Here is a 25,566-nt window from a genome sequence, read left to right on the forward strand (position 1 = left end):
CTTTGATGAGCTGCGCTTCATAATACCTCGAAGGCATGGTGCCAGAGCAGGGAATTTGATAAGCTGAGGTCCTGAATTGGATTCCAGCAATGGTCACAAGTTTTAAGAAGCTCTCATTTGAAATTGCAAGCAGAGGAAAAACAGGATTCTTTCTCTTTAATTACATTAGTTTTATTGAACTGAAGCATTGCTTCAGTTCCCAGAATACTTTATATATATTTTAATGCAAGTTACCAGATCCAGAATGGTTGCAGGACTGTTTATTGCTTCTGACTTTTATAGGTGATAAAACAGATTTTACTTATTTTTCCCTTCAACCCTCTTGTGCATTAAGGATCTTTAGATGTTGGGATGGTGTTTACTGAAATTGTCATAACCATAGTAATTTAACTTCTTTGAATTGGTAATGGTTCTATAGTGCTTTGGTTTAGACCTGTTCAGAAAAGCCAATCCAAGCACATGAACATGCACTGGAGTCCAGGAAACTCTGGCAGCCATTTGTGCAGGAGAGGAAACATGAAATTCATTCCCTCAGTAGCTGATCTTTTTCTTAGGCCTTAGATTTCTCTCATATTTATTGAACTGTGGGCTGTTTCTTCTCTTAGAGCTAGAGCTGTTGATTCTACCATGTAAGCACAACCATGAATTGACTTGGAAAAGTTGTTTTGTTTTTTAAAAAAATTATCATTTCTGGCCTGCATTTAGAGCACAGCAGGTCCCACAACCTGCTGTTCCCTTGGGGGAGTGGAGCCAGCAGGAACAGGGAGCAGCAATGGCAGCTGGGCCAGGGGACAGAGCTGTAGTATGACAAGGCATCTGCTTTGTCAGTGACCCACTTGGGGAAATCCTCCTTCCCCCGTCCCACACCCCGCGTACCTCCAGCTGCTCATTTCTCACTGTCTCTGAGTCTCTTTTCCATGATGTGATAATCTCTCCTTCAGTTGTAGCTCATGGGGAGTCGCTGCCCGAGTGCCTCAAGGAAGGAATGGAAAGCTTCAGGAGGAACGTCTCCCTTTGCAATAAAAAAGTCAAGCTATTCTACTTTGTCAATGCAGAAAATTGCTTATCATTTAACAAGCTTCATTAAGGATCCTGTGTTTACGGAACCATGCCTTCCTTCCTTTGAATGCCCCTGAAATAATTCTTCCAGCAGGACAGCAAAACAGCAAGGAGCCAGTTACATTTTTAATCACTTGTGTCCCTTAGGAATTGCAGTCTGCCAGCAAGGGCAGCTCCTTCCCCGCCGCAACGCAGGAGGAGAATTAAAAGATGGGAAGCTGTGGTTTGAGAATGGTGGGTTACAGTTAGTAATGAGCTAAAGAGCAAATAATCTGCTACTAATGAAAATGTTTAACCTAATCCAGAAGCTAGATGGGAGGGGGGTTGGGGCAGGTATGAATAAAGGGCTTCATCCTCCTTTTCCATTTGTTTTATTCCTGAGTGGTGAAGGGGGAGTGGAAAAAGAGTTGGATGAAATGAAAATTAAAATGAAAAATAATATTTCATTTCCCCTCTGGTGTACATGTCTTGAAAGAAAGTTTCATCAGTGTAGAACCCTTACACACCCAAAGCAGTTTGCATCATTGTACCTTCTCATCAGGTAGGTCAGTTAGACACTGCAGGAGTAACCCTCAGCGTGGTGATTCTTTCCAACAGTAATCCTTCCAGGTGGATGACAGCAACAGCCTCCATTCTGCCATGTACAAATACCTCATGCTTCAGACTTGATGCCTTAAAATACGTATTGGAGCTTTAGGGTTTTAAAGATACTGAATCACTGTATTGAGAGCAGATCCTGCAATACCTCATCTTTCCAATGGCTGCTTTTGGAGACTAATGCTGACTTTGTGGTCTGTATGTTGGTTTGTTTGTTTGTCTGTTAGTGCTTCATAAAATATAGATGCTTTAAATAGGAGAGATGCGAGACAGCAATACCACGGGCATGACAAAGGGCTCCGATTCCAAAGGATCTACCTTTAATGTTCCCTGCTCTCCCTGCACAGTCATACCCGTGCTTTGACTAACAAATGCACAAGTGTGTGGCTGACATTCAGCCTGCTCGTGAATTTTGCAGAGGAGATACATATGCTCTAAAGGCTTCATCCAAAGAGCATCACTTGATGCATCACTCACAGATTTTTAGAGACATTTGGCATTTAAAATTAAATTATGTAACAGTGGTTGAGTGCTGACTCTTGGAAAAAATTGGAGATTTTGGAAATTTTGACTGTGTTTTATTATACCAGGGCTTTTGAAAAATCTCTTGCACATATTAGACCACAAAAAAAAAGAGCTTACTGTCACTGAAAAAGATTCAGCAATTTAAAATGGGCTGAGTGGAGAGAGTATCTCTCTCCCAAACAGGAGAGAGATCTTTCATACAGTTGTGCAAATATTGCTGCAATTCAAACACAGTTAATACACCATAAAGTCCACTTTCGATGTCCTGCATGCAGGAGCTTCCCCCTAATTCCTAACAAATAAAATGTTTACTTTTTATATTGTCATAAACTTCGCACATTAAAAAAAAAAAAACAACACAGAAACAGCTACTATAACTACATTAGTCAAGCAAGAAAAGAGAAATAATTGCCCAGAGGTGTAGGGGAGAGCAGGGCACTTGTCCTGCCCTGCAGCCACGGGAGCAGGGGCTGGTAAGACTGAGAGGGCGCAGCTGTTTTGTCAGAGGTGTTCTCAGAGTTCCCATTCTGCAATGCTTGCATTTCAAGAGAAACCTGTTAGAGACTAAGACTTTTTTTCTTATTTGATAGAGTTCTTTACCTTCACAAGTAGGTCAGCATCTGAAAACCCAGAGAATATTATGAAGGTGTAATACTGAGACAAAATACAGGAGTGATTTGCATAAGGCAGGAAAAAAAGAACAGTAATAGAAATATTGGATTCTCAAAAAAAAAAAAAAAAACAATCTACATTCAACTTCTGTTAGAAGAACAGATGCCAGAAGCTTGTCCCCTTTGTGATATGATTATATGGCCACTAAGTCATTTGGCTCTGTCAATCTGCTATTTATCATGATAAATCTGTATATACCAGAAAATCTACAAGTGCTGCCCTTTTTCTCTCCTGATGTTTTTTGCCCAGTTTGCAAGCAGAGAACTTCTTTAACAAGATTTGGGGACACTTCTGAGTCCTGCATAATGCTTCCCCCTCCTGGCTTGTGTAGGTCAACAGGAGAAAATGCTGAGCAGGCATGAGAATAGATGAGGAACGACAATGAACAGCAGTGGTGGGAAGGGAGGTCATGACTGCTGTGGGCACCATCCTAAATTCCAGTGAGCTGTCTCCCTCCTTCCCCTCTGCAGCCCTCATTGTCTGAGAGAGAGAACACAGCTATAAACACGTCAGACAAACAATAACTCCTTCATCCCCAGAAGTATTACTTAGAAAAATATTTTCTAATGAAGTGGCCATTATGTTTTTCTTCTTGATTTTTTATTTGCATAATTCAGGGAGTTTGTGATAATTATGCCCCAATTCATTAAAGATAAAGCTCTGTGTCATGCAAGCATTTTTATAAGGATTCTCTCAGGGCACCGTGGCTCCTCCTACTCATCAGATCTGCAGGACAAATACCTCTTCCTATTTTCAATGGATGGCAACTCTCTGTCAGTGTGCAAACAAGACTCAAAAAGCACACTTATGCCCTGAAGAATGCTTTAGTGCAAGGAAGCTCTGGTTCACCATCTGACTGACTGTGCCCCAAAATGGATCCTGTCCTATCTTGCTAGATCTATTCCTGGTAATAACTTGCTGCTTGAGAAATAGATACTGCTAGACCTCCCTGTATTAAGGACTTTTGGGTTTTTTTTTTTCAAATCGAAGCTCTTTCTTTACCTGCATCTATTAGTTCTCTATTATTTTTCATAGAGCTATTTATTTTATATATGCATACATTTTACTTCCAGGTTAGCTCAGTCTTTGCGAAACAGAAACAGCTTGTATATTTTCCAGTGGAGTTTAAGGCTGAGGAAGACTGCTTGACATTTCAGGGAAAACTGAAAAGTTTGTATAGGATTTTAAAAGCTGTGTTATGCAAGATGGAATTGCTAAGGTTTGTTCTTCAGTATAAACATGTACTGATTGTTTCTGTCAGCAGTATTTCACTGTTGCTTTCCCCTATGACAGCCTTACATTATTCATAAGTTAAAATCTATTCTTTAAATTTTCAGTTATAAGAGTTTCCTGTCGGGGGTCACAGAATATGAAGGGAAGTATTGATTTGAAACATTTAAAATATAAATGAAGTTGTTTAGTTCTTCTGGTACATGGAATATTATAGTCACTGGATCAAATTTGACCCCCAGCATGTCTGTTTTCATAGACAACAAAAACACGTTCCCAGCCTCTCAGTGGACACTGCAGTGTCTGTGTGAACATTCTTTGATTTACCCAGTATTTGTTAAAAACAAACATGAATAATAAATGTTCCAGAGCACTTGAAGGCCAAAAGTGATCCCTATTTTATTCTCATCTGACATGAGGTCAGAATTTTAAGACTTTAAAATACAAGGCTTTAAAACTACCAGCCCTTTGTCACTTCAGCTTCCCAAAGCAGTGTCAGCAACCCCTTTTCACAGTGACATACACAAAGTCTTTTGTCCCATGTCACATAAGTTTGTGGCTTGGACAACTACTAAACCCAATGGCAGAGCTATTTTGGCACTGGGAGAAAACCAGCGTTGGTGGTACCACGATGGGCAGGCCTGTGTGCATGTCCACACATGTCACCTGCTCGTGCCCACATGTGTCACCTGCTCATGCCCACATGTGTCACCTGCTCGTGCCCACGTGTCACCTGCTCGTGTCCACACATGTCACCTGCTCGTGCCCACATGTGTCACCTGCTCATGCCCACATGTGTCACCTGCTCGTGCCCACGTGTCACCTGCTCGTGTCCACATGTGTCACCTGCTCGTGTCCACACATCACCTGCTTGTGTCCACGTGTGTCACCCGCTCGTGTCCACATGTCACCCACTTGCTGCTCCAAGGCCAGTGCCAGAAGCCAGGTCCCCTTTGCCTTTCACCATCTGAGGTCTCAGAGCTCCTTTCCAGCTGCCTCTGGCCAGGACTGCCCAGCTCTGGCCACCCAGCTCTGAGAAATCCACATCAGCCATTAGAAGTCACACCCAGAGGCAATCTAGGGATCACCTTGTGGGTCCGTGCCAACTCAGAGTGTTCTGTGATTCTGCACTTAAATTATTCCCTTTAAATTATTCTTTGGTAAAAAGCAAGTGAAAATGGGACCATTTATCACCTATCTCAAGCATTCTAATACTAAAAGGTATTTTCCCATCTTTATATAATTTCTCTGACTTTAATACAATATAATAAAACATTTGCAGTTCTAGCCAGTTTATTGGCTTCAAAATAACAATAAGTAGTGTCTATAATTAAAAAGTACTATCATATGGTATTTCTGAGAAAGAAAATAAGCTTTCTCTACATAAATCAGTAATTGAAGTACACTAGATGAAAGAATTGTTTTCCCAAATTAAAAAGATACACTTAGGACTTTATTTCCTAAACTGTTTAAAATTACTCCTAACATATAGCATTGTGTTTGTTGTGTTGTTGTAACCAACAGAGCTAGAAATAGAGTGACCCAGTATCTCTTTTTAGTATCTTAAGTTAGCTATAGGATGCTAAGTTGCTTTTGGCATACTTCAGCAGCTTACTTTTTCATTGAGTTTTCTTCAGCAGGAGAAAGGATTAGTATTTTTGAAATATAAATTATTCACAGAAGAAATTTCTTGTCCAGGATGGCTGAAAGTATCTTCAGAATTTAACCTACATTAGTAAATACTTTCACTAATTTTTCTAAAAATTCAAAAGTGGTAAAATTTTTCCTTTGGAAATATTTTTCTTTAAAAATTGTCAAAAATATTCTAAAATGCAGTTTAAAATCCGAAAATAAAACTATACATTTCATTTGACACAAATTATTTCCCCCAGTTTTTGGGTTGTTTTTTTTTTTCAGTTCAGTCAGTGAGCTGAAAAAATCAATTACTTGCAATGGCACTACTGGCAAATAATTCGTATCATTATCATTCCAGAGGGAATTATTCTGTGACAAGGAGCTTATATTGTATGGAATTTAGAAGTTTAAAAAATTGAGGCTAACATCATAAACACTGAGAAATGTTGCTTTGTTTTTACACATTCATCTTTCAAGTTATGACTCCAATCAAGATGAAAAACCAAAAGAAAAAAAAAAGGCAAAAAAGCAAAAAGAGGAACTGTAAAAGCTCTGTGTATTTTAAAGTACATTGGGAGTGTCTGCTTTGATAATAAGCAGCTACCAATTCCCAGTTACTTTAGGTGGAGCTATGAGGCCTAAGCATTTTAAAAGTCAACCCTAATGAAACACAAGAAAACACCAGGAGAAAACTAGATTTGAAATCTTTACTCAGCTTCCCTTACTCTGAACAGGTCATTAAGCACTCTCAGCTTTGCTTTCCAGGGTATTCATGAATACCCTGGAATACAGTCCAGAAGAGAACAGAGCTGCCTTATAATTCTCCTTAAAGTTGAAGTTCAGCAATGTGGTTTTTCAAAAAGAGACCAATTAACGTGCCCTCATGTAAGCACGTGGCACTCATGCTGCACCGTGCAGCCCAGCCGTGGCTCCCGGGGCTGGGCCGCAGAGGGCACCAAGGACTGATTCAGTAGCACCTGAGCAACAACAGCAGAGCAGCAGGACTCAGTTTACCTGGGTAAAAAGGTGCTTTTCAGAGTGGTTACAGTGCTGAACATCAGGCAGTGGCTTCTGTGCAGATGAGGTCAAGGTAGGAACAAGCCTGAAAAGAGAAATGTTAAGGTGGTTTTCAGAATCAAGCATTAGTCTGCACAATTCAAAAATATTTTAGATATTTATCATTCTAAAATACCCACTAAGAGGACAGGCCACTAAATCTCATGCCAAAAGTTTTCATGTCTGGATTCTCAGAAGTCTGAAAAGACAGTTGCCTGCATTACATTTCTACTTATGCCTTCACTTACCCCAGCAGTTTTTCTAAATGCCCAAACAGTGTCCAGACATTTCATGGTGATATTGAAAATAAAAGAGTGCTTTTGTCAATATTTTTTTACCTTTCCCCAACACATCTCCTATTAAAAAAAAAAAAGGAAATCTGATATTTTCTGTTTAAAGTACGTACAGCCTGGGCTTTTCAGGGACTGTTAGGTCATATGTAACCATTAACAGAACCTAACTGGAAAGAGAACTTAGCCTTTCTTTTTTGATATGTTTTATTGTGGGTTGTGTGTATTGGTGGTTCACCTAAAGCAAAAGGTGGCCAACATACGTAGCAAAAAAATGGGGATATGTTCAATAGACCTTTTATCTTTGGATAAAAGTCTGACGTCTTCCTGGCTCTTTTCAAAGAGAAGTAAGTGGGTCTCCTGATGACCTGCCTGAAGCTTTTGTGCTGGCTTCTTTCCCTTGCTCCAGCTCCATATGCACATCCTGCATGACTCCTGTCACTGGGGTTGAAGCAGCACCTCTGGCAGGGTTAGACAGCCTCCAGAAATGATTCTGCTTTGTGTTTGCTTTTTTCTCAATACAACTCATCTTCTTGGAAACAAATTTTTCCCTGGTCTTTGTGTTTATTTGGAAAGGAGGTGAAAATCTCCTCAGGACTTTTTGATTTGTAAAATCCCCCAACTTACAGACACAAGCATAACCAGAGGGATTTAAAGCGGGGCTGGTCACAACAGAGGCCTATCAGAGAATGAGCAGGGGAGAAGGTTCCTCACTGAATCCTGATAGCAGCACCCACAGGGAAACCTTTCCTGTTACTGACTGCAGTAGGAGCAGGACCTGGCTATTCATTGCATTTAAGCTATCAGAGGTCTCACTTTTTCAGGCGATACCTGGTGCCAAAGGCCAGTGTGGGTGGGGTGGGCTATTCTGCATCCCTTCTGTGCCTACATGCAGGGATCCTGCCCTCCCAGCTCTGCAGCTGCCTGGGGTGCAGAGGTTCTGCCAGCAAGGACAGCAGCGAGCCCTGGACACCCCCTGCCCCTCCAGGAGCAATGCTCAGACCAGCACAAGGTGTATTTTCTCTCCCTTGGAGGCAATCAGTTCCAGCCCATACCCCACTCTTCCATGTATACCATCCACAGCAGTGACTGCTGGGGACACGTTCGAGCTTTTAAAGGAGTCTTTGGGAGGTCTCTTAAACAGAAATGCTTTAAAATCTTTTAAGAAGAGCAGTAGATGTGTGGCTTCACAGAGCTGGTTTCCCTGGTGTTGAATTCTGTGTGCACCATGGATATCTTTATGCTGCTTTTCTCAGTTATAGTCCCCCAAAGGTTACCAAAATCAGTATGAAATTAACCTTGCTTGTTTCTCATGTAGTAGAAACACTGCTGTCTTGAAAATAAATATTCCCTACTGTGACACAATAGGTGCTATGCGCTGAGTCTTTTTCTAAGCTGTTACAGATATTTCTGCTTCAGCCAGGTCTGTCCTGCATCAGTCATGGACACAAATTCCTAACAGCTCACTTGGGGTATTGCTGCATGCAGGAATAAAATTTCTCCCACTGCACACTGTTAAATGACATTTTTGAATGGGATTTGTAAACCATGTCCACTTGGATGGTAATTTAATGGCCACAATTTTAGACCTCCCACACAACAAATTGTTCCTTTTCAGTATTGTGCTGGGAAAAAGAATTTGGGACCAGCTGGCAGCTGATGCTGTGAAATACTACTTACAAATAAAGACAGGAAGCTTGGCGTAATCACTGGCATCTTAGAGCAGCTTTCTTGGGAGTGCTGCTGAGCAGATGTAAGACTGGTACTTATTAATTAAACTAAACCCAGAAAAATTGATTTCTCAATAAACTTGAAAGTGGTGATGCACATTAGCAGAATGCCGGGAGTTTCAAATCCAGTGTTCAGATTTGTATCAGGAGAAATGAGAAGAAAAAATGACTCCTAAGGATTTCTTAACTTCTCCTTTTAAATTTGTAAGCTATAAAACTTTGCAGTGATATATTGCTGCACCTTTCATGCAAGATTTGTGTACCACATTCTTAGATCTAGCAGGTTCTTTAAAAACTGCTGCAATACAGTGGTTAAATCCTGCCTGGTGGTATTATTGTGATTAAGATAGAAGGTGGTTTTCAGGTATCTTTTCATGTCTGTTGACTTGCTGGTAACGATAACTGCCCAATGATGGATGGCAAACTAAGAATGGGTAAGAAGGACATTGGACAGCACCAAAAGATTTTAAATACCAAAATCTTTTCTTTTTTAATATCCTGATGGCAATGAGTAGTTGTCAAATCCTAGATAACATGCTCCCTAACCATCAGACAGACAATGGCAGGGTACTGCCAAGCAGACTGTGTTATTCCAACTGGTGGTTGGAGAGAGATGTATTCTTGTCCCAGTACACCTTGCCATTCTGATATGTAACACTGTGGGGAGCTGAGGATATTCACGTTTTACCATCTCCTAGTTTTTCTTTATATTTAGAGCAAATCAATTAAAACAGGAGATATATCATGGCAACTCAGAACACCTGAGCTCTGTAGTACCCCTGCTAGGCCTGCTTCCCCCTCTGCCCTCTCATCCCATCCCTGTGTCAAGACATTGATTGCTGTGAGAAGTACAGCAATTTAGTAGGTGAGACCCAAGGGATTTCAGTGAGAAAGAAAAAAGTTCTCAAGTGAGAGAGAAAGAAAAAGCAAAACAACTTGTAACACTGATGTACTTAGAGTTTACATCAGCTACTTTTTCTCAGTTCTTCATTGGTTGTCTGGGAACCTACCAAAACAATCACTAGTGTTAAATGACCAGTTGGTAGCACTGGAAGAAAATGTCATTCTTGACCTTGATCTTCATCTTCACAAGAGGTTTTGCTTCTTTTCTGGAAGACATATGACCACCTTTGTCAGCATCCTTCACATAGGTCAGAAAAGCTTCCTATTTCTGAGGTTAAAGATTAGAGCAAAACAGATGCATGGAATACTGGGATCCTGCCTTGACAGCAGTCCTGTCCCTAAGCACATCACACCTGGGCTTCTTATCCTCCGCTGATTCTCAGTTTCCATTCCATGATTATTCAAGGCCTTGGACCTGCCACTGAAAATTATAAAAAGATTATCTGTCGCTACCTAAAAATACAGCCACCAAGCTTAGGATAATATGAATGAAAGCTGGAAACAAATTAGGCTTCATTTCAGGCAGTGTGAACTAACATAAATTCATTGAATTTACAGGAGCCAGATGGATTTACTTCAGCTAAGAATCTGACAAAGTGTGTTCACGAGTGAAAGTATTTGCAGAACACGCTGCTAGCAAACTCTAGCAGATTTTATAATCACTTTCTTTATTGACACATTTCCATAAAAACTAATACCTCTGAAGAAAATGCAAAAATGAATGTTTAGGAAGGGAACGGAAGTTAGCTTTCTACAGCAGCTAACAGCAGCTATATAGTCAAATACTTATTTCTGCTTTAACACTTACGGAATATGGAATCAAAGTTAGAAAAAGTATGTGTCCACTCCACTTGGCTAAGTTTATAAAGTGTTTAAGGATAGGTATTTTTTTAATGTGGTAAACTGGAATAACTTGGACTCAATTAGCTGTTCTGTTCTATTAGACATATGCATCAGTGGATTACTTTTAGACTTTGGATCTAAGAAACTGAAGAAAGTCTGAATATTTTCTGAAATCAGAATATCTGTTGGTCTGTGACACTCCTTTATGCAGTCACAAAATCAGAACAGTTATAAATGCTTAACTACTGAGGCATTTGCTCAGGTTACTGCCTCCTCCTTTCTGGGTTTATGATAAGTGCTGGTGATCTAGGCTGCAGCATTTTCAGTTGCCTCTGTTTGTCTGGAAGGCTGTCATTTGGTAACCTACTGCATTTCAGAAACATTTATAGTTTATTGGGCCAGGTATGGTAGCTTGTATGGTAGCTTCTGAAAGAGGCAGGGGAAAAGGAGAAGCCAAGCCAGAAGGACCTGCCTCAATGATATTTTGCTTCAAAAGGAAGATAATATGCATCTATCAGACAATAATCAATCCTAATCAAATACAGGTTGAGATATAAATTGATCAGCAGTGATGCTGTAGTTGTTTGTATTGCCAGCATTCACCTGACAGTATAGAGAAATGCTTACTAGCATATGAATACAATAAATGTTATTAACGTTTAAATTTAGCACTTGCATACTCTTATTGTTGGGTTGGCTTAGTGCAAACAGTGGGCAATTCCATGCCCTGCTAGCTTTTTGTGAGCCTTGGGACTGAGGGAAAGGGAATTATGCTACCCTTTTGGACTTTGTTTTCTTTTTTAATTTCAAGCTCTCCCAACTGCTTGGAAGTAGGCCGCTGAGAAAGCAAAGCAAACATGCTCTCTGTGCCTTGGCTTTGCTGTTCCCCACCAGATACATTATATTCAGCTGAGGGAGAATAAGAAGCTATTTTCCCCAATTTTCCATACTGCCTGTGGGAATCTAATTCAATTTCCTCCCAAATTTAGCAGAGAAAACGAAACAGTAAAGAATAAAGTTGAAGAGGCTTCTGTAAATCTCTGGATTCTAAGGTACTGAGGTGCAGCAGGATTACTGAGCACAGGTTAAACTTCTTTTCTAACCACAAAGCTACTTAGAGATTTAAGAAGCTTAAAAATCTGATCCACCATTAGTCCTTGCTTTGCAAATGAAAGAATAATGTATCTACCTATAGAAAGTTATATTTGTTATTATTGAATTTGTTCATCCCTTATTATTGATGTAGCCCTATTCCACAAAGGAATTTTTTTTTCAGTGAGAGATTATGATTATGTATTAGATAAATTCAGGGAAAAGGACAGGGAAAAAACTGGTGACCAAATGCATTTCCAGAAATAAACAAGTGAAAAAAAGGACTCACATTTCATTACTCTCACTATAGTGACTACATTTAACCACCAGACCACAGGGGTCTTATTCCTAACAGCCAGAAAAAGATGCAGTGCCCTCTCTGCATTTAGATTCCATACATCACTGTGGAACTGAGATACTCATATGACTAAAAAAAATATTAATAGAAAAGAGAAGTTACTTTTTTGCTTCATGTGAGCCAGAACATCTGTTCAGCAGACCTACTGGAGCCAGCAAGCCATGCCATTTTCTTGAGTGTCAACTGTCCTTAGGTGGTTTTGACCCTTTTAGCTCAAAACTTCAGATGGGTCAGTCCTTACAGTGAGCATTGGTAGCCAAGACTACCATTTTGATGAAAGTGTGTCTGCTGCATCCCCACAGAAATCAATTGACCAGCAGTCATTTTATTTCTTCACAACAGTATCCCTTATACTTGTTTTTATCCCCACAAAATCTATTAAGCTTAGAAAACTACAGTAAGGATCAGCATACTTTGGGATTTTGACATGACATGGAAAAATCTTAAAATATAGTGAATAATATTGTTCAGCCAACATAATGTTTCTGAGACGGTGAGCCTCAGTGAAAATGTGTTCACTTGTCAGAGAAAATTAGAGAATAACCAGATATACCTAACTAATGAAGTTTACCTTGTACACTTGCACAAACAGTGCAAGAGTTTTGTAACTTACCTGAACATATAGTTTTTCAAGTTATGATGACTCTGTCTCATAAGGAGTAAAAAAAAAAATAAATCTGAAAAATAGTGATTGAGTGACGAAGATTTCATGGTATATTTTGACTTTTGCTTTCTCAATTTACATCTCATCCTCCTTCCTGGCTGAGGTATCACTTCAGATGTATTTGTTATGTGGAATTTTCCTCTGTCTACATTACATTAGAAAACTAAACCTCACTGGGGAAGCTGCCTCAAAGTCATTAGTAAGCTTGAGAGGCATAATGTAGATGACAGCCTTAACACGTTTGATGTCATGATAAACACGGCCAAGTCCTTTAGGACAACTGTAACAAGGTGCTGGAAGTAGTTGCTAGCACTGGGGAGCTGACTAAGGCTCCTAACATTGCCAACAGTGTTTTAAAATGCCTAATTAAAACTGTGTGGGGATGGTATTTTTCATTGTGTGGGCAGTAATGTGAAGAGCAAACACACCAACTCCTCTGCAAGCTCAGGCTTTGCTTACCTGGGAGCAGGGAGCCGACTCGTGGCGTGCAGAAGGGAAGTCTGTGCAGAAGGCTTCCAAGTTGGTTTCAAGTTAATTTTCTAAACTTTGGCAATGACCTAGAATGATTCAAAGATGTATCTAAGTGAGGAACATATGGCTAGTCGTTAAAAATGTATCAAAGAGCTCCTCTTGTCTTTCTTTCTCGTGAATGATCTCTTGAACATCAAGGATCCCCTCACGTGCCCCCAGTCTGTTGGTTGGCACTCCCCTGTGGGAGCGTCAGCACGCTATTAGCAATTACCTTAGTGATATTTACAGCATTTTAATGTCACTTGCCTGTATGTAAATAGAGTCTGTGAGGAGCACAGCACACCCAGGGCTCCCACCACAACAGCACTGCTCCGTCAGTACGCCACAGCGCTCCTCTGCCTTATGTAACTGCCAAAAATATAATTTCAATTGCTTTATGACAAAATAATGAGTCTGTCAGAGATGAGTGGTCAGAAAAACAAATTTGTTCTCCCACACAATTAGGGTTTATAGCATTGGACAGCAATATCAATCTCCGGTGATTCAAAATTGAATTTGCACGTTGAGGGAAATGTGTTCTTGCGTGTGCTATAACCAGGCTGCTTAGCAGGTTGAACTGGGAAGATGGATATCCACTGTGCTGCAGAAACATCAGGGTGGAAGTTTCCAAATGCAGACAAGTTTTGTGGGGCTGTGGCATTCACTTCCACAAGCTCAGCACTGACAGATCTGCCCCACCAGGAGCAATAATAAAAAAGTCTGCAAAAACTGTCACCAGATATAAATGGCAGACAGCTTTTCCCTTCAGGTGGAAAGCCATTTCAAGGCCTACGTCTCTCCGTACGTGACCTAATTGTCCATGGAGTTGTTGATATTTATAATCATGGACTTCAGTCATTCTCTGTAAAGTCATACAAGCATTAGACCTCAGCAGTGCCATTTACAGTGAGCATGTACTGTATCTCAGAACTGCACTTTGCCCTTAACATTTGCTGTGTCCTTACATGAGATTTTGCCCTTAAGCTGTTAGCCAGTACAGTGCAGAGGCTGCAGCACAGACCCTCTTCTGTTTTCCAGACCTTAACCTGTGCCTTCAAACCTGCTGTACTGATTAAGAGCTCCCTCTGTCATCCCCTTCTCTGTGCAGGCAAACCCACTTAGTGTGCCAGCAGCTGCTACCCACCCATTGCTACCCAGTAATTGCCTTTCTGGGTGTGTGTACATCATACCCTCTACAGGACTTGGACTTTCTTCTTTTGATTTCTAAATGGGCATGGAATACTGTCATATGGAACTAAGTACACTGGAGGTTAAATCAGTTTTTCAGGTTTTCAGACCTTCTCCATTCTTATACAAGCAGCCCAAACAAGCACATTTTGCCAATGGAAGCATCTACACAGGCTATGGGATTGTTGTGTTAAATGTAATTTGTATGTAATTAAACCTTTTGTTAGTATTTTAGATTGACAGCTAGGAACAGCCTTCAAAGCAAGTGGTTAATGAAATTACAAATGGTACCTAGGATTTTCAGTAATAATTTATCACCATGGATATTCATATAAGATAACAAAATCCTTCCTTCTCTCTGGAGTAGAAAAGGAAGGTAATCTTCCATAAGAAAGAGGTGAATTTGGGTATTCTCCATAGGAAGCTGATTGCACATCTTGAGTGATCTGCTGGGAGCCCAAGTCAGCTCCCAGATCAGTGATGCTCAGCTGATTGACAGCTGGAATTCCTAAGGTCCAGACTGTGCTGCTTTGTTTCCACACCACTGACGATCCAGTGTATCTCATCAAAAGAATGGTTCTCTCATGGTCTATCTGGGTGCTGCTTTTACCAAAATAGCCCTCTTTCTGTAACCCTAAATATTTGTTTTCCTTATTAGCTATTCTGCAAATAGAAGCAGCTTTTTATTGTACTCTAGTCATCTCTCAGCCCTGCTACGCTCATTTACCTCTCTCAGTCATCCAGAGAAGTCTGTCCCTCAAGCACAACACACATTTCTCTTTGCAGAAGTCTCTTGAGACTGTGCATATGTACATTCTGATGAGGTCCCTGGGACAGATTGCCCAATTCCTAGTTCACCCTGCATAAAAAACCAAAAGCATATGAAATATTATTTCCCTGTTTCTCTCTCCACATACACCACAGATTTTGATACTGGCTTGGGTTTCCCCAGACATGGTACCCTCCAGTTTGCTTTCTACAGATGCTTCTTGTTCTCTTTCAGTTTTAGCACTGCCTGCATTTTGCACACATTCACTGTTCAGCTATGTCCTTGAATTGCAGAGGAAATAATGGTCAATCTCTTCAAGATCTGTCAAGTGGCTTCCACAAAAAAAGTGGTGCAAGAGGAGAATCAGAGCCTCTGGTTCAGTCTCCCAAACATCTCCTTATACACTTCCACTCTTTTACTCCTTATATGTAGTTGCTGACACTAACAAGACTTCAGATTCTATTAATCTACAGATTTTTTCATACTTCTATGAAAGTAATCATAAGCCAAACCCCACTTTTCTGTTGGCTATACACTAAGACAGCCAAGTTTTTACTACACATTATCTTTTGTGGTTTGGGTTTAGGGGGGGTTTAAACATTTCTTTTTATGCCTAGTATAACTAACTCTTAAATCAAATTTTACATTTTTAATATGAATGTACTTTTAACCTTAATTTTAACTAAACTTGTAGTAAAACTTAGTGACCACATTTGTTCATTATTTTCTTCTCGTTAGAAAGTGTACACAGCTAAGTTTGAAGATTTCTGAGGATCGTTTGGAAATTCACCATTGTTGGCTCTTTTTTTGCTCAGTTATTAATGTTAGATTTGGGCTATCCTCTGCCTATGAAAGATTTAGATCAGTCCTTTTTTTCAGTGATTGAACTTATTGTTTCTCTTATTCTCTTTATATCATACTCCTAGAAGTCTACACTACTCTCCCCTCTCTCCACATAGTTTTGTTTTTGTTTGTTTGTTTGTTTTTCTGGGGGGGCAATGCTTTGGGGTTTGGTTTGGGGGGTTTCAGTTTTTTATTATTGCTTGGAATTTTCTTTTAAGACGGGATGCAGCATTCTGGGTAATTCTGCTGGGAAAGCTTTCAAAAATACATATAAAGCATATAAATAAGTTGATTTGCATAAAGGCATTGATTGAATGAATCTTTGATTATTCTACTGGTTTAGGACAAGAAAAGCTATTTAGCAATTCTTCCACTTATGAAGCTAAGTGCCTAAAATGTCCCTACTTTATTTTGTGTGTGTTTAGTCTGAATGCCTATATGGGGGCTGTAGGTTTTAAATCTCAGTTAATAGGGTTTTAAAATTTGACAGGAGGTTGCCAGCTACTTCTAGAAGAAAATGCATTTTGCTGCTTTTGTGCAAAGCTGCCTGTACCTGGTACAAACACAGCCCTGCGGGATGTCTCACTGTCTCTGTCTGGTGGGGCTTGGTGGCTGCAGTCACACAGGATGCCTTGTGCAGGACCCCAGAACAGCTGCCTGGTGTGGGTGCTGCACCTTGGGCTGAGAAGCACTTCCTCTGCAGCAGTCTTGCCCTAAGGAGTTCAAAAAACAGGCACCAGGACAGGCAGCAGAGCTGTGCTGCCCATGCTCTCTTGCCTGGAAAATCAAGGAAAGGAGGAGGCAGCCTGTAAAGAGGTGGGACACAGAGGGATTAGGGCAAGTGGGCAGTAAAAGGGAATGGTGAGGCTCTATGGGAGTTATTTGTGTATGCATGTATATATCCATACATATAAATACATGCATATTTTGCATATACATCTGAAGAGGCAGGGCACGGGTCTGGATAGAAGCAGAGGAGGATGGAGAAGACCAGAGTCCATCCAAGACTTTTATCCATGCAAGCAAAACTAAGGAAGGGTAGTCTCTCTTCAGGAACATCTGACAAGCACAGCATCTAAGAAGTGCAAAGAGATTTTGCACAAGATTTTGTGACACAACTATTCTTAATTTTCAGGTGCTTGTTAAAAGAGCTGTGAATATTTACTCCAATTAGCAGAGGGACATACCTTTATCTTCCCCCATCTCAGTTCCTGTACAAATCTGCAGCACCCTTTCAGAGCCCTAGGTACTACAGCTTTTCCTCAGAATCAACCACTTTCTTCCTCTTGCCTAGGTCAGTTTGCTGCCTCTGACACTGAGTCCCTACAATAAAACAGAAATCTGCTCCTGAAAGAAATCCAGTCCCTTCCTCTCTCTAATTTGTTCTAGTTACTTGACAGTCTCTCCCACTTTTCTCCTCTATTTTTTGGTCTTGTTCTTACTGTATATCTCTCCAGTTTGGAGTGTTCCATTTTCATATTCCTGTGGACAGTAAAACAACCCATGGCTTTTTTTAATAGCAGTACCCTTTACCAGATGGTTCAGTGTCTAGTGAATAGATGCATGTCATTCACTGATGCCCAGACAAGCATCTTTCCTTCTGCTATGGCAACTCACTGAAAAGTCACAATTGATTTAGTCTTCAAGCACGCATATTTTGTAAATTGTGTAAAAATTACTCCCTTTCTCTTGTCCAGCACATTGAATACATTTTGGTCATTTCAATTTTAAAAGTGTTGAACCTGTTTCTCTTTAGAATGAGCATTGCTCAAATAACAGCAGTTTCATTCATTTCTAGCACACAGGAGAATGCTCCACCATCTACTGTATCACATATTCTTGTGGATTTTCTCCAGCAGCTACTTATGACAACTGCAAGCTTGTTTTACCCTGGGGATATATATGTATGTGGCCAATTGCTTCAGGTCATATTCCTTCCAAATGGAAGGCAGCTTGACAGCTGTTAATTTGCACTTGGCCATTCCATGTGTTGTTCTGCTGTAATTATTGGTCACTGTATGGAACAGGTGACAAATGCCCACATGAGAACCTGTAAATTACTAGATGTATGGTCATTAGGAAAACAAACAGGAAAGGTCATTAAATACTGGTTTTCTCTCCAGCCCCAAACAGAAATAGATTTTAGCTGTTTTTGACATCCATTGAAAAGGGATAGAAAGAGGTAAAAATTCTTGTTTATGAAACTAACTTCCCATTCTGCAAGTGTCCTAGTTTCAGGAAAAGAGGGGAATTTAACGAAAATACAATTGTTTTAAGACCAGATGCAGAATCTGGTTTATCTAATGATTTTGTCACAAGGCTTGATTAGGTTTCTTTCCCAAGTAAAACTAAATGTGCCTACCAAAATAATTTGTCTGACCTTCAGCTACTACAGCTATATTAAATTAAAGCAGGAAAAAATTTCCTTTCTGAACAAGACAGCACTTGCTGAACAAGAATGGCAAGACACCATTATCGTGAGCTTTCCTTCTATTGAAATGTGGTATTGCAGAGGATATTTAAATGAAGCCTGTTTTCTTAGGCTTCCAGGGTGTAATTTGGACCAAATTCTGTAAGGACATAAGCAGAGGACTTGTTTTGTTCCTGGAAATAGTAACTCTTGAATTTTTGCAAGACCTATCTGTAAAAAAAAATTCTGAATAATTTATTTGTTCTCAGTGGTGCTGCATTAGTGAAAACAAGATTCAGCATCTTGGAATCTTAGTGACATTTCTGCCTTTAGACCTGTGTGAGCTGAAGATCTGCAGCTTGCTCTTTGCAGGGATGTTTTGTGATGTCATGCTTTCATGGTAGAACAATACCAGTGGGACAGCACAGAAATTGAGCTGTTGCCATAGGACATGCTTTTCTAAAACTTGAGCTTAAACTCACCTCACCTCTAAATAATATCCCACTTTGTTTTATTTTTGCCTTTTTAAATTAGGTGTAAGTGCAACCTTCATGCTACTGGCTGTAAAGAAGAAAACAAAAGACTACTTTGTGAATGTGAGCATAACACAACAGGCCCAGACTGTGGAAAATGCAAGAAGAATTATCAGGGCCGACCGTGGAGCCCTGGTTCTTATCTGCCTATACCTAAGGGCACTGCTAATATCTGTAAGTAGTTTTGTATAATAAGGATATTTCATTACTACAATTCTGCCCCATATCATGACTCTGAAGGAAGATTAATGTTTGCAAAGGTTTGTCATTTCTTTCTGACTCAGTGTGTATAATTGGACAAGGTGTCAATTTGTAACTGCTAATTGTAAGTATACATCATCTGTGCTCTCAGTATGGTAAATAACTTCCAGGGGAACCACATGTTTATATCCATAGACACATCCCTGGACACTGCACAGAAAGGGCTAAGGAATGAAAAAATTAGGACTCTTCACATAAAAAACACACAGAGATGAGAGAAAACAGTGGGAATAACTGCAGCACTGCTCCAGCCACAGTGGCCTCAGCTCTCCATTCATACATCCTTTTTATCTTGAGATTGGTGACACTCTCAGCTCAACATGTGAGATCCTTGCTCATTTTTTCTCCATTTAAAAAGGGGGAACCACCTCAGGCCAGATTTTTCATATTACTAACTAAAGATCTAAAGGTTGGGAAACATTTCCCTGATGTTGACCTGCAGTCCAGATGCAGATGCACCCTTGTAGATCAAGTATTGAGGGTACAACCTGAGGCTTTACATCTGCTTGTTTCCAGCTAACAGCCACTCCACAACACACAGGTGTACTGTTCCAGCACACTTCCATATTATCCAAAGCAAGAAGTTACTGACAGCTCTATTTCCTGGTTCTGGACAAGATTGGGCCAAAATAAAACATGGTGATGAAAGAAAGGGCACAAAGACAATTATGACCCTCAGTTCTCCCTTTCACACATATATGAAATACACCGTGATTCAGAATCCCCCTGAACTGAGCAACAGACTTAAATTCCTTTGAAGAAAGGACAGAAAATGAGGATACCTTTTGATAGAAGTTACTAGCTTCCTTTAAAAAAAGTCCACAGTTTTGCCCTGATTAAAAGCAAAACATTCATTTTAAAATATTAGATATAACAATTTAATGAAAAAGTTATTTGAGAGAAACAGAGCTATGTATGCAGCTGAAGGAAAAGTTTAAAACCAGGAGCAATGTGCAATGCTCAGAATGTTATCTAAGACTTCAAAGCAGCAGCTGTGAAGAATCAAAACTCAGAAATGAAGATCATAGGAAGCAGGACCTTATCAAGCAAAATGTGAGAGTAATAGACCAAGTAACAAACCATGAAGTGTGGGGGCATGAAATTATGATAAAATTCTTACTGAGCAGAAAAAAATGAACTTCCAAACAGCAGGGAAAAACATTTTGTAAGAGTATTCACTTTTTTTGCCTGTTATAAAAACTGAGTGTGGCTCATAGAATTAATATTTTAAAGCTATGTTTGGGAAATATGGTGAGATTTACCAGGTAGATTTTAGCTAAATTCAGCTTGCTGTGAGTTTTACCTCATTCCCAGTCAGCTGAACACACACCAGACAGAACAGTGGAATTAGCACCTACAGAAAGTGTGTCTGAAGCTTATTCAACTTTATGTTAAAACAACTTCAGCGAATTTCAGCAAATATACAGTTTCATCAAAAATCAAAACATTTTGTAAATAATAGGTAGCCATTTCTAGGGTTGATGATGATGATGATGGTGATGATGATAGCATCATGAAAACATAACCTTGTTTGAGCTGACAAATACTCCACTTACCCTCAAATCCACACTTCAGCAGTCATTGGCAGCAGGAATTTCTGGCAAACAGGAAGAAGCATGAAGGATTTGTTCTTCACCTTCTCAGTTACCATGAAATAAACTGGCTTTCTGAGCTGGACTGCTGGCGTTGCTGGCTGCTGAACAGAGAGAGACACCCAACTGACATAAACTTGACCTCAGTGATACCTTACAGCAATACATTTCAAATTTTAGTGAGACAATGAGTGAAAGGTATTTTATTTTGCTTGCCTTAAATGTTTTTCTTCGGTTGAGACACAGTACCTCCTTAGATAAGGAAGGAAGAAAGAATAATGCATCTCTGTTTACATCTGTTACACCATTTATCATTTCTGTTACACCATTTATCATTACATAGACTTGACCTTATCCACTCCTCCACTCTTTTTTTAAATGACAAATCCTATCTCTCTCATCTTATCATAAAACCATGCCACATCTCTGGTCATCTGTGCTCTCTCTTCTGGTTCTGTGATGTCATTTTTTTATTTGGTGAGGCTGAAATTACACATGATGTTCTAGACATGACAACAACATGGCTCCTTTATAACATAAAAATGTGCCTCTTTTATATTTTGTTATTCTCTGGATCAGTCCTTGAGTCCTTTTTTAAGACTGTGCCACAGTTAAAACATTTCTTCTGGCCTCAAGGCTGACTTAAATTACAGGTTATATGTTACAATAGTTAGTTCAGACACATCATATTTGAGTTCCTGTAAAATACTTCTAGGGGCAACATTTCCTCATAGCAATTCTTGTTCAATACCATTTACTTCAGATGCTAACAGACTTTGAGAAAATTCCTCAGCAGGTGAGAATCTCTCTTTCTTTGTTGTGAACATCATTGAAAACAATTAATTTAGTATTCAATATTCAATTAATTATTAATTAATCATAGTATTAATAATACCTCAATTTCCTGTCTTCCCAGTTAGCTCTGTGGGCCTCCTGCTTCTAGTAGGATTGTTTTAACAAAAAACAATTTCTAACTTCTGTGTCCATAGGAAGTTTATTCTCAAAATACTGTGGTTTATATTTAAATTGGCAGATTTTATGCTTTTCTTCCCATATCTTTCTCCATTGAGAAGACTTACACTTTTGAAGGGTATCTTTCCAAAATCATCTACATTCTGTTGTTTTCAATTTGGCATTGGGGTTTGGATTTTTTTTTTCTTTGCTTATAAGAGAGATAATATTTATAAGTTACAAAAAAAGAAATTAGTTATATATGATTATTCTGAGCCTCTCATACACTTGTCTCCAGCTGCTTCCATGCTGTTTGCATGCATATCTTTTTAGATGTTCTTTTCACTTTTCTTTTATCTAACGTCTTCATTTTCGTTTCCTCGCTCTCTCAAAGTTAAATATTACTGCAGTGGATTTTTTTTATCCTTTTCCTTCTCAACAAGCATGTTGAGTTTCAGTCCAGAAGTGGTTCTCTGATAACTACTTCTTGAATTGTGTCCTATGCACTGCTTCAGAACTAAATCAGCTTCTCTTCTTGTGGGTTGTCTGATTCTTTGGTACAACCAGCAATCGTTTATGTTATGTAAATCTTCATTTCTTTTGCCACTTCCTGATTTAAGCCTGTATGTGTTGGAGCATATGAAGTTTTACATTACTGTGTAAAATTGTCTGCACAGTCTGTGCAATTTCACAAAACTTGTTGCCTTTATGTCACCATCTCCATTGTGTGGTCAGCAATGCAGCCCTGGTGTTGTACTCTCCCTAGTCAGGTGTGGATTCTGAAATAGTTCCTAGAACATGTTGATAGAAATAACTTCTCTTCATACATTACTTCAGTTCTCTGGAGGCACTTTGTATAATCCAGTAATATGGTGTTCCTTTGATAATTCTCCTTCCTCTAATTTTCAAAGACCATCTTTTTCATCTAAGACCAAATTATTTAAAAATTTAAATATATTTGAAGTTTACATGAATATGCTTAAATAAGATACAGTTAAAAATAGCTGTATAAATGAAACACTCTGAATTGTTTTTTCTTCTTTCCACAAAATAAAAATATACTCTTTCTTGAGATTCTCTGAATTTTAGAAGTTTTTTCAGATTGAACAAGAAGCTTAATGACTATTTCCAAATCTTTCCCAGCTGGAACTTCTTTTATTTCCATTGCTCTGTTTCTGCCACTTTTTGTGGCCAGTAAGACTTTATCATACCTTTTCAAGCTACAGCTCCTGAAACAGAAGACCATCCAAATTATTCTGTAGTCATAGCAGAAACCTTGACACAAAGCTGTTTTCTTTATCCATTTATTTCTTCACCATTTTAAGTTTTTCAGGAGAATGCAAAACATTTTTCCATGCTTTACCTGTGAAAGACAGCAAGTACTGTGTTGTTTACTGGCACTAACAATATTTCTCCATTTGTCTCCACACAGCATTTATTTTATATTTCCACTCTATTTTATTGACTATTTTGTGATTACATTCATTCCCTTGTGATGCCACATTCTATAGATAGTTTTTTCTGCAATATGTTTTGACACACAAAGTGAACTTATTGAATTTCTCTCTACTTGGTATTACAGGATAGCTTTTCTCCTCAGCAGTTGTATGTGTCTGACAGCACAAGCCCTTTTCTTCCTCTCATTGTTTAGATCATCTTTGGCACTTAGGTTCTTTGCTCCATCAGACAGAGCTGTCTCAGAGTGCACTGAGCTGCCCTGCATCAAAGCCTACTTGCTTTGTGTCAGTCCCTTCACCACCAATAACCTGTATCAAAAGTGCCCCACACTCAGCAGAACTCCCTCCCAGCTGTTACATGACTTTCCTAATTCATTGTTCAACATGAAACAAAGGATTAACCAGGACATGGGAAACATTGGTGGTTCTTTTCACTCAAGAGTCAGGCAGACAATCTCAGTTTACCAAATTTCTCCTGCAGTGGGTTCCCCTGCCATGGTACAGCCTCTGTCTCAGCAGTACAGCCTTAAACCTCCCTGAAAGGCAAAAGACATAAGAAGCATCCGTGCAGCATAGCTGCCACAGAAACAGTTTCTACCAAAACTTATGGCACCTCCAGAAGTGCATTGGTATTACCCTCCCTGATGTTCAGTTTTCCCCATAAATACTTGCTGACACAAAGGCCTCTTGAAGGACCAGCATAAATGAAGTTGTCCAAGAAGTTGCACTTTCTAGGCAGGAATCCAGGTAACAAGGATCCCTCTAACTGAAAGGATCACACATCCTGCTTTCCAGTCAAAGCAGACTCATAAACTAGACAGTGTCCCATTTTCTAAGGGCCCATTCTCCCAAGTACCCGGAAGTTTTCCAGTGCTTTCTTTGTGTCTTGATTTGAAGGAATGGGACACTTATCTTCAAGTTATAAAATATTGCTCCTTGATGCTTTTGACAATGTGTTTCAAAGAGAAAAAGGAAGATATCAATAAGTTACAAAACAGCAAAGCTTCATATTGCTCCTCTTTTATGTTTATATTACATACTAATATTAGTCCATGAAGCTTACAGAAGGTATAAAGCCACAGGAACATGTCACACAGAAGTCTGGGAAACCTAGTGTGAGGACAAAACTGCAGTATATCAAGAACATTCAGGTAAACAGGAGTATCAGGAAAAACTGCAAAATCTGCAACTGATAAACTCATTTTCCTTCAACTGGGTATCCAGTGCAATAGCCAGCAAAACATTGCAGGTACATACCTAAAAACAATGCATTATAAATAACATGCTGTATTTTTTTTGAAATAGGGCTTGAAAAATTATCCTTCAGCACTCTACCCTCTTGCATGACCCTGCTGAGCTGGTTGTTTGTGCTGGCTGTGGTGACATCTGTTGCTGGGAAATGAATTGTTTCTGTACGTCACTGGTTTCAAACAAGTCTGTCTTTGCCGTGTACAGTGAAAAAGTGAAATGAAAGAGGCTTCTGGGCCTTAAGCAGCAGCAGCATGGGAAGGCAAAGTGTTTGTTTTAAGATATTCAAAGTGCTAAAAAAAGTCTGAGTTTTAGGCTTTTCAAAGTTTCTAATATTCTATCAATGAATTATGATTACTTGAAAAAGAAAATCTTTTGATCTCACTGGGTGTTTCCTAGGCAGAGTTTTCAATACTGGTTTGGACTCACTAAAACATAACATGAAGAAGTGCAAATTTTAAAAGATGCTACCCAATAAAACAATAGCTATTTCCTCTGTCCCATTTATTTCTGGTGATACCACTTGGGAAAGCAGAGGTGAGGGATAACAAACTTCATCAAAGCAGTTCCTTTGCTATGAATTCAATCTATACAGAGGAACAACTGCAAAATTAACAGTAGCAGGAGTTCTGGGGCTCTTGCGATGAAACAGATGAAATTTCCAAAGAATTTTCTTTCACTGTGTGTAATCCTTTTTCTGACTACAGGTTTAACAATCCATGGAAGGTTTACTCCTATGATCATAATGATCACTCCCTTTGAGGGATTACAAGACACCAGTATCATCGAGCTTCTCAGGGCTTTAAATTGCTAGAGAATTCAGAAGTTCTGAAATTGATGCTGAGCATCTGATATTGCAATCATTCCTCAATGGAAGAGCTGCAAAGGAAAGAAAGACTCACTGCAGGGAGTGCTGTCATGCTGCAGGGCAGATATTCTAGCAAACGATCGGATGAGGCATTAACATCCCTGCTCTGACTCTGCTGTGAAAAGCTCTATATTTTGTTCCTGTTTAAGAGTCCTGCCAGAAGCACATGCGGGCACTGACAATGGAGGTGCTAAGAGGGTCTGCAGAATATGACCTGCTCTGACACTGGAAGCAGCAGTGTGGTCCTTCTCACCGAAAGCTTGATCCATTTCTTTGTGTTAA

At 39.5% G+C, this 25,566-nt stretch overlaps 1 protein-coding gene across 4 annotated transcripts in view; it reads left to right on the forward strand.

Moving 5' to 3' along the window:
- The window catches only part of NTNG1 (netrin G1), a 148,043-nt gene that overhangs the window by 71,319 nt on the left and 51,158 nt on the right, over positions 1–25,566 (forward strand). For all 4 annotated transcript variants that reach the window (XM_030953903.1, XM_030953900.1, XM_030953902.1 and 1 more), the window contains exon 4: positions 18,909–19,081. In XM_030953903.1, coding sequence (XP_030809763.1) covers positions 18,909–19,081 — 173 coding nt within the window. The remainder of the gene's footprint in view (positions 1–18,908; positions 19,082–25,566) is intronic.

This window comes from Camarhynchus parvulus, chromosome 8, assembly GCF_901933205.1.
Source record: "Camarhynchus parvulus chromosome 8, STF_HiC, whole genome shotgun sequence".
Taxonomy (NCBI): Eukaryota; Metazoa; Chordata; class Aves; order Passeriformes; family Thraupidae; genus Camarhynchus; species Camarhynchus parvulus.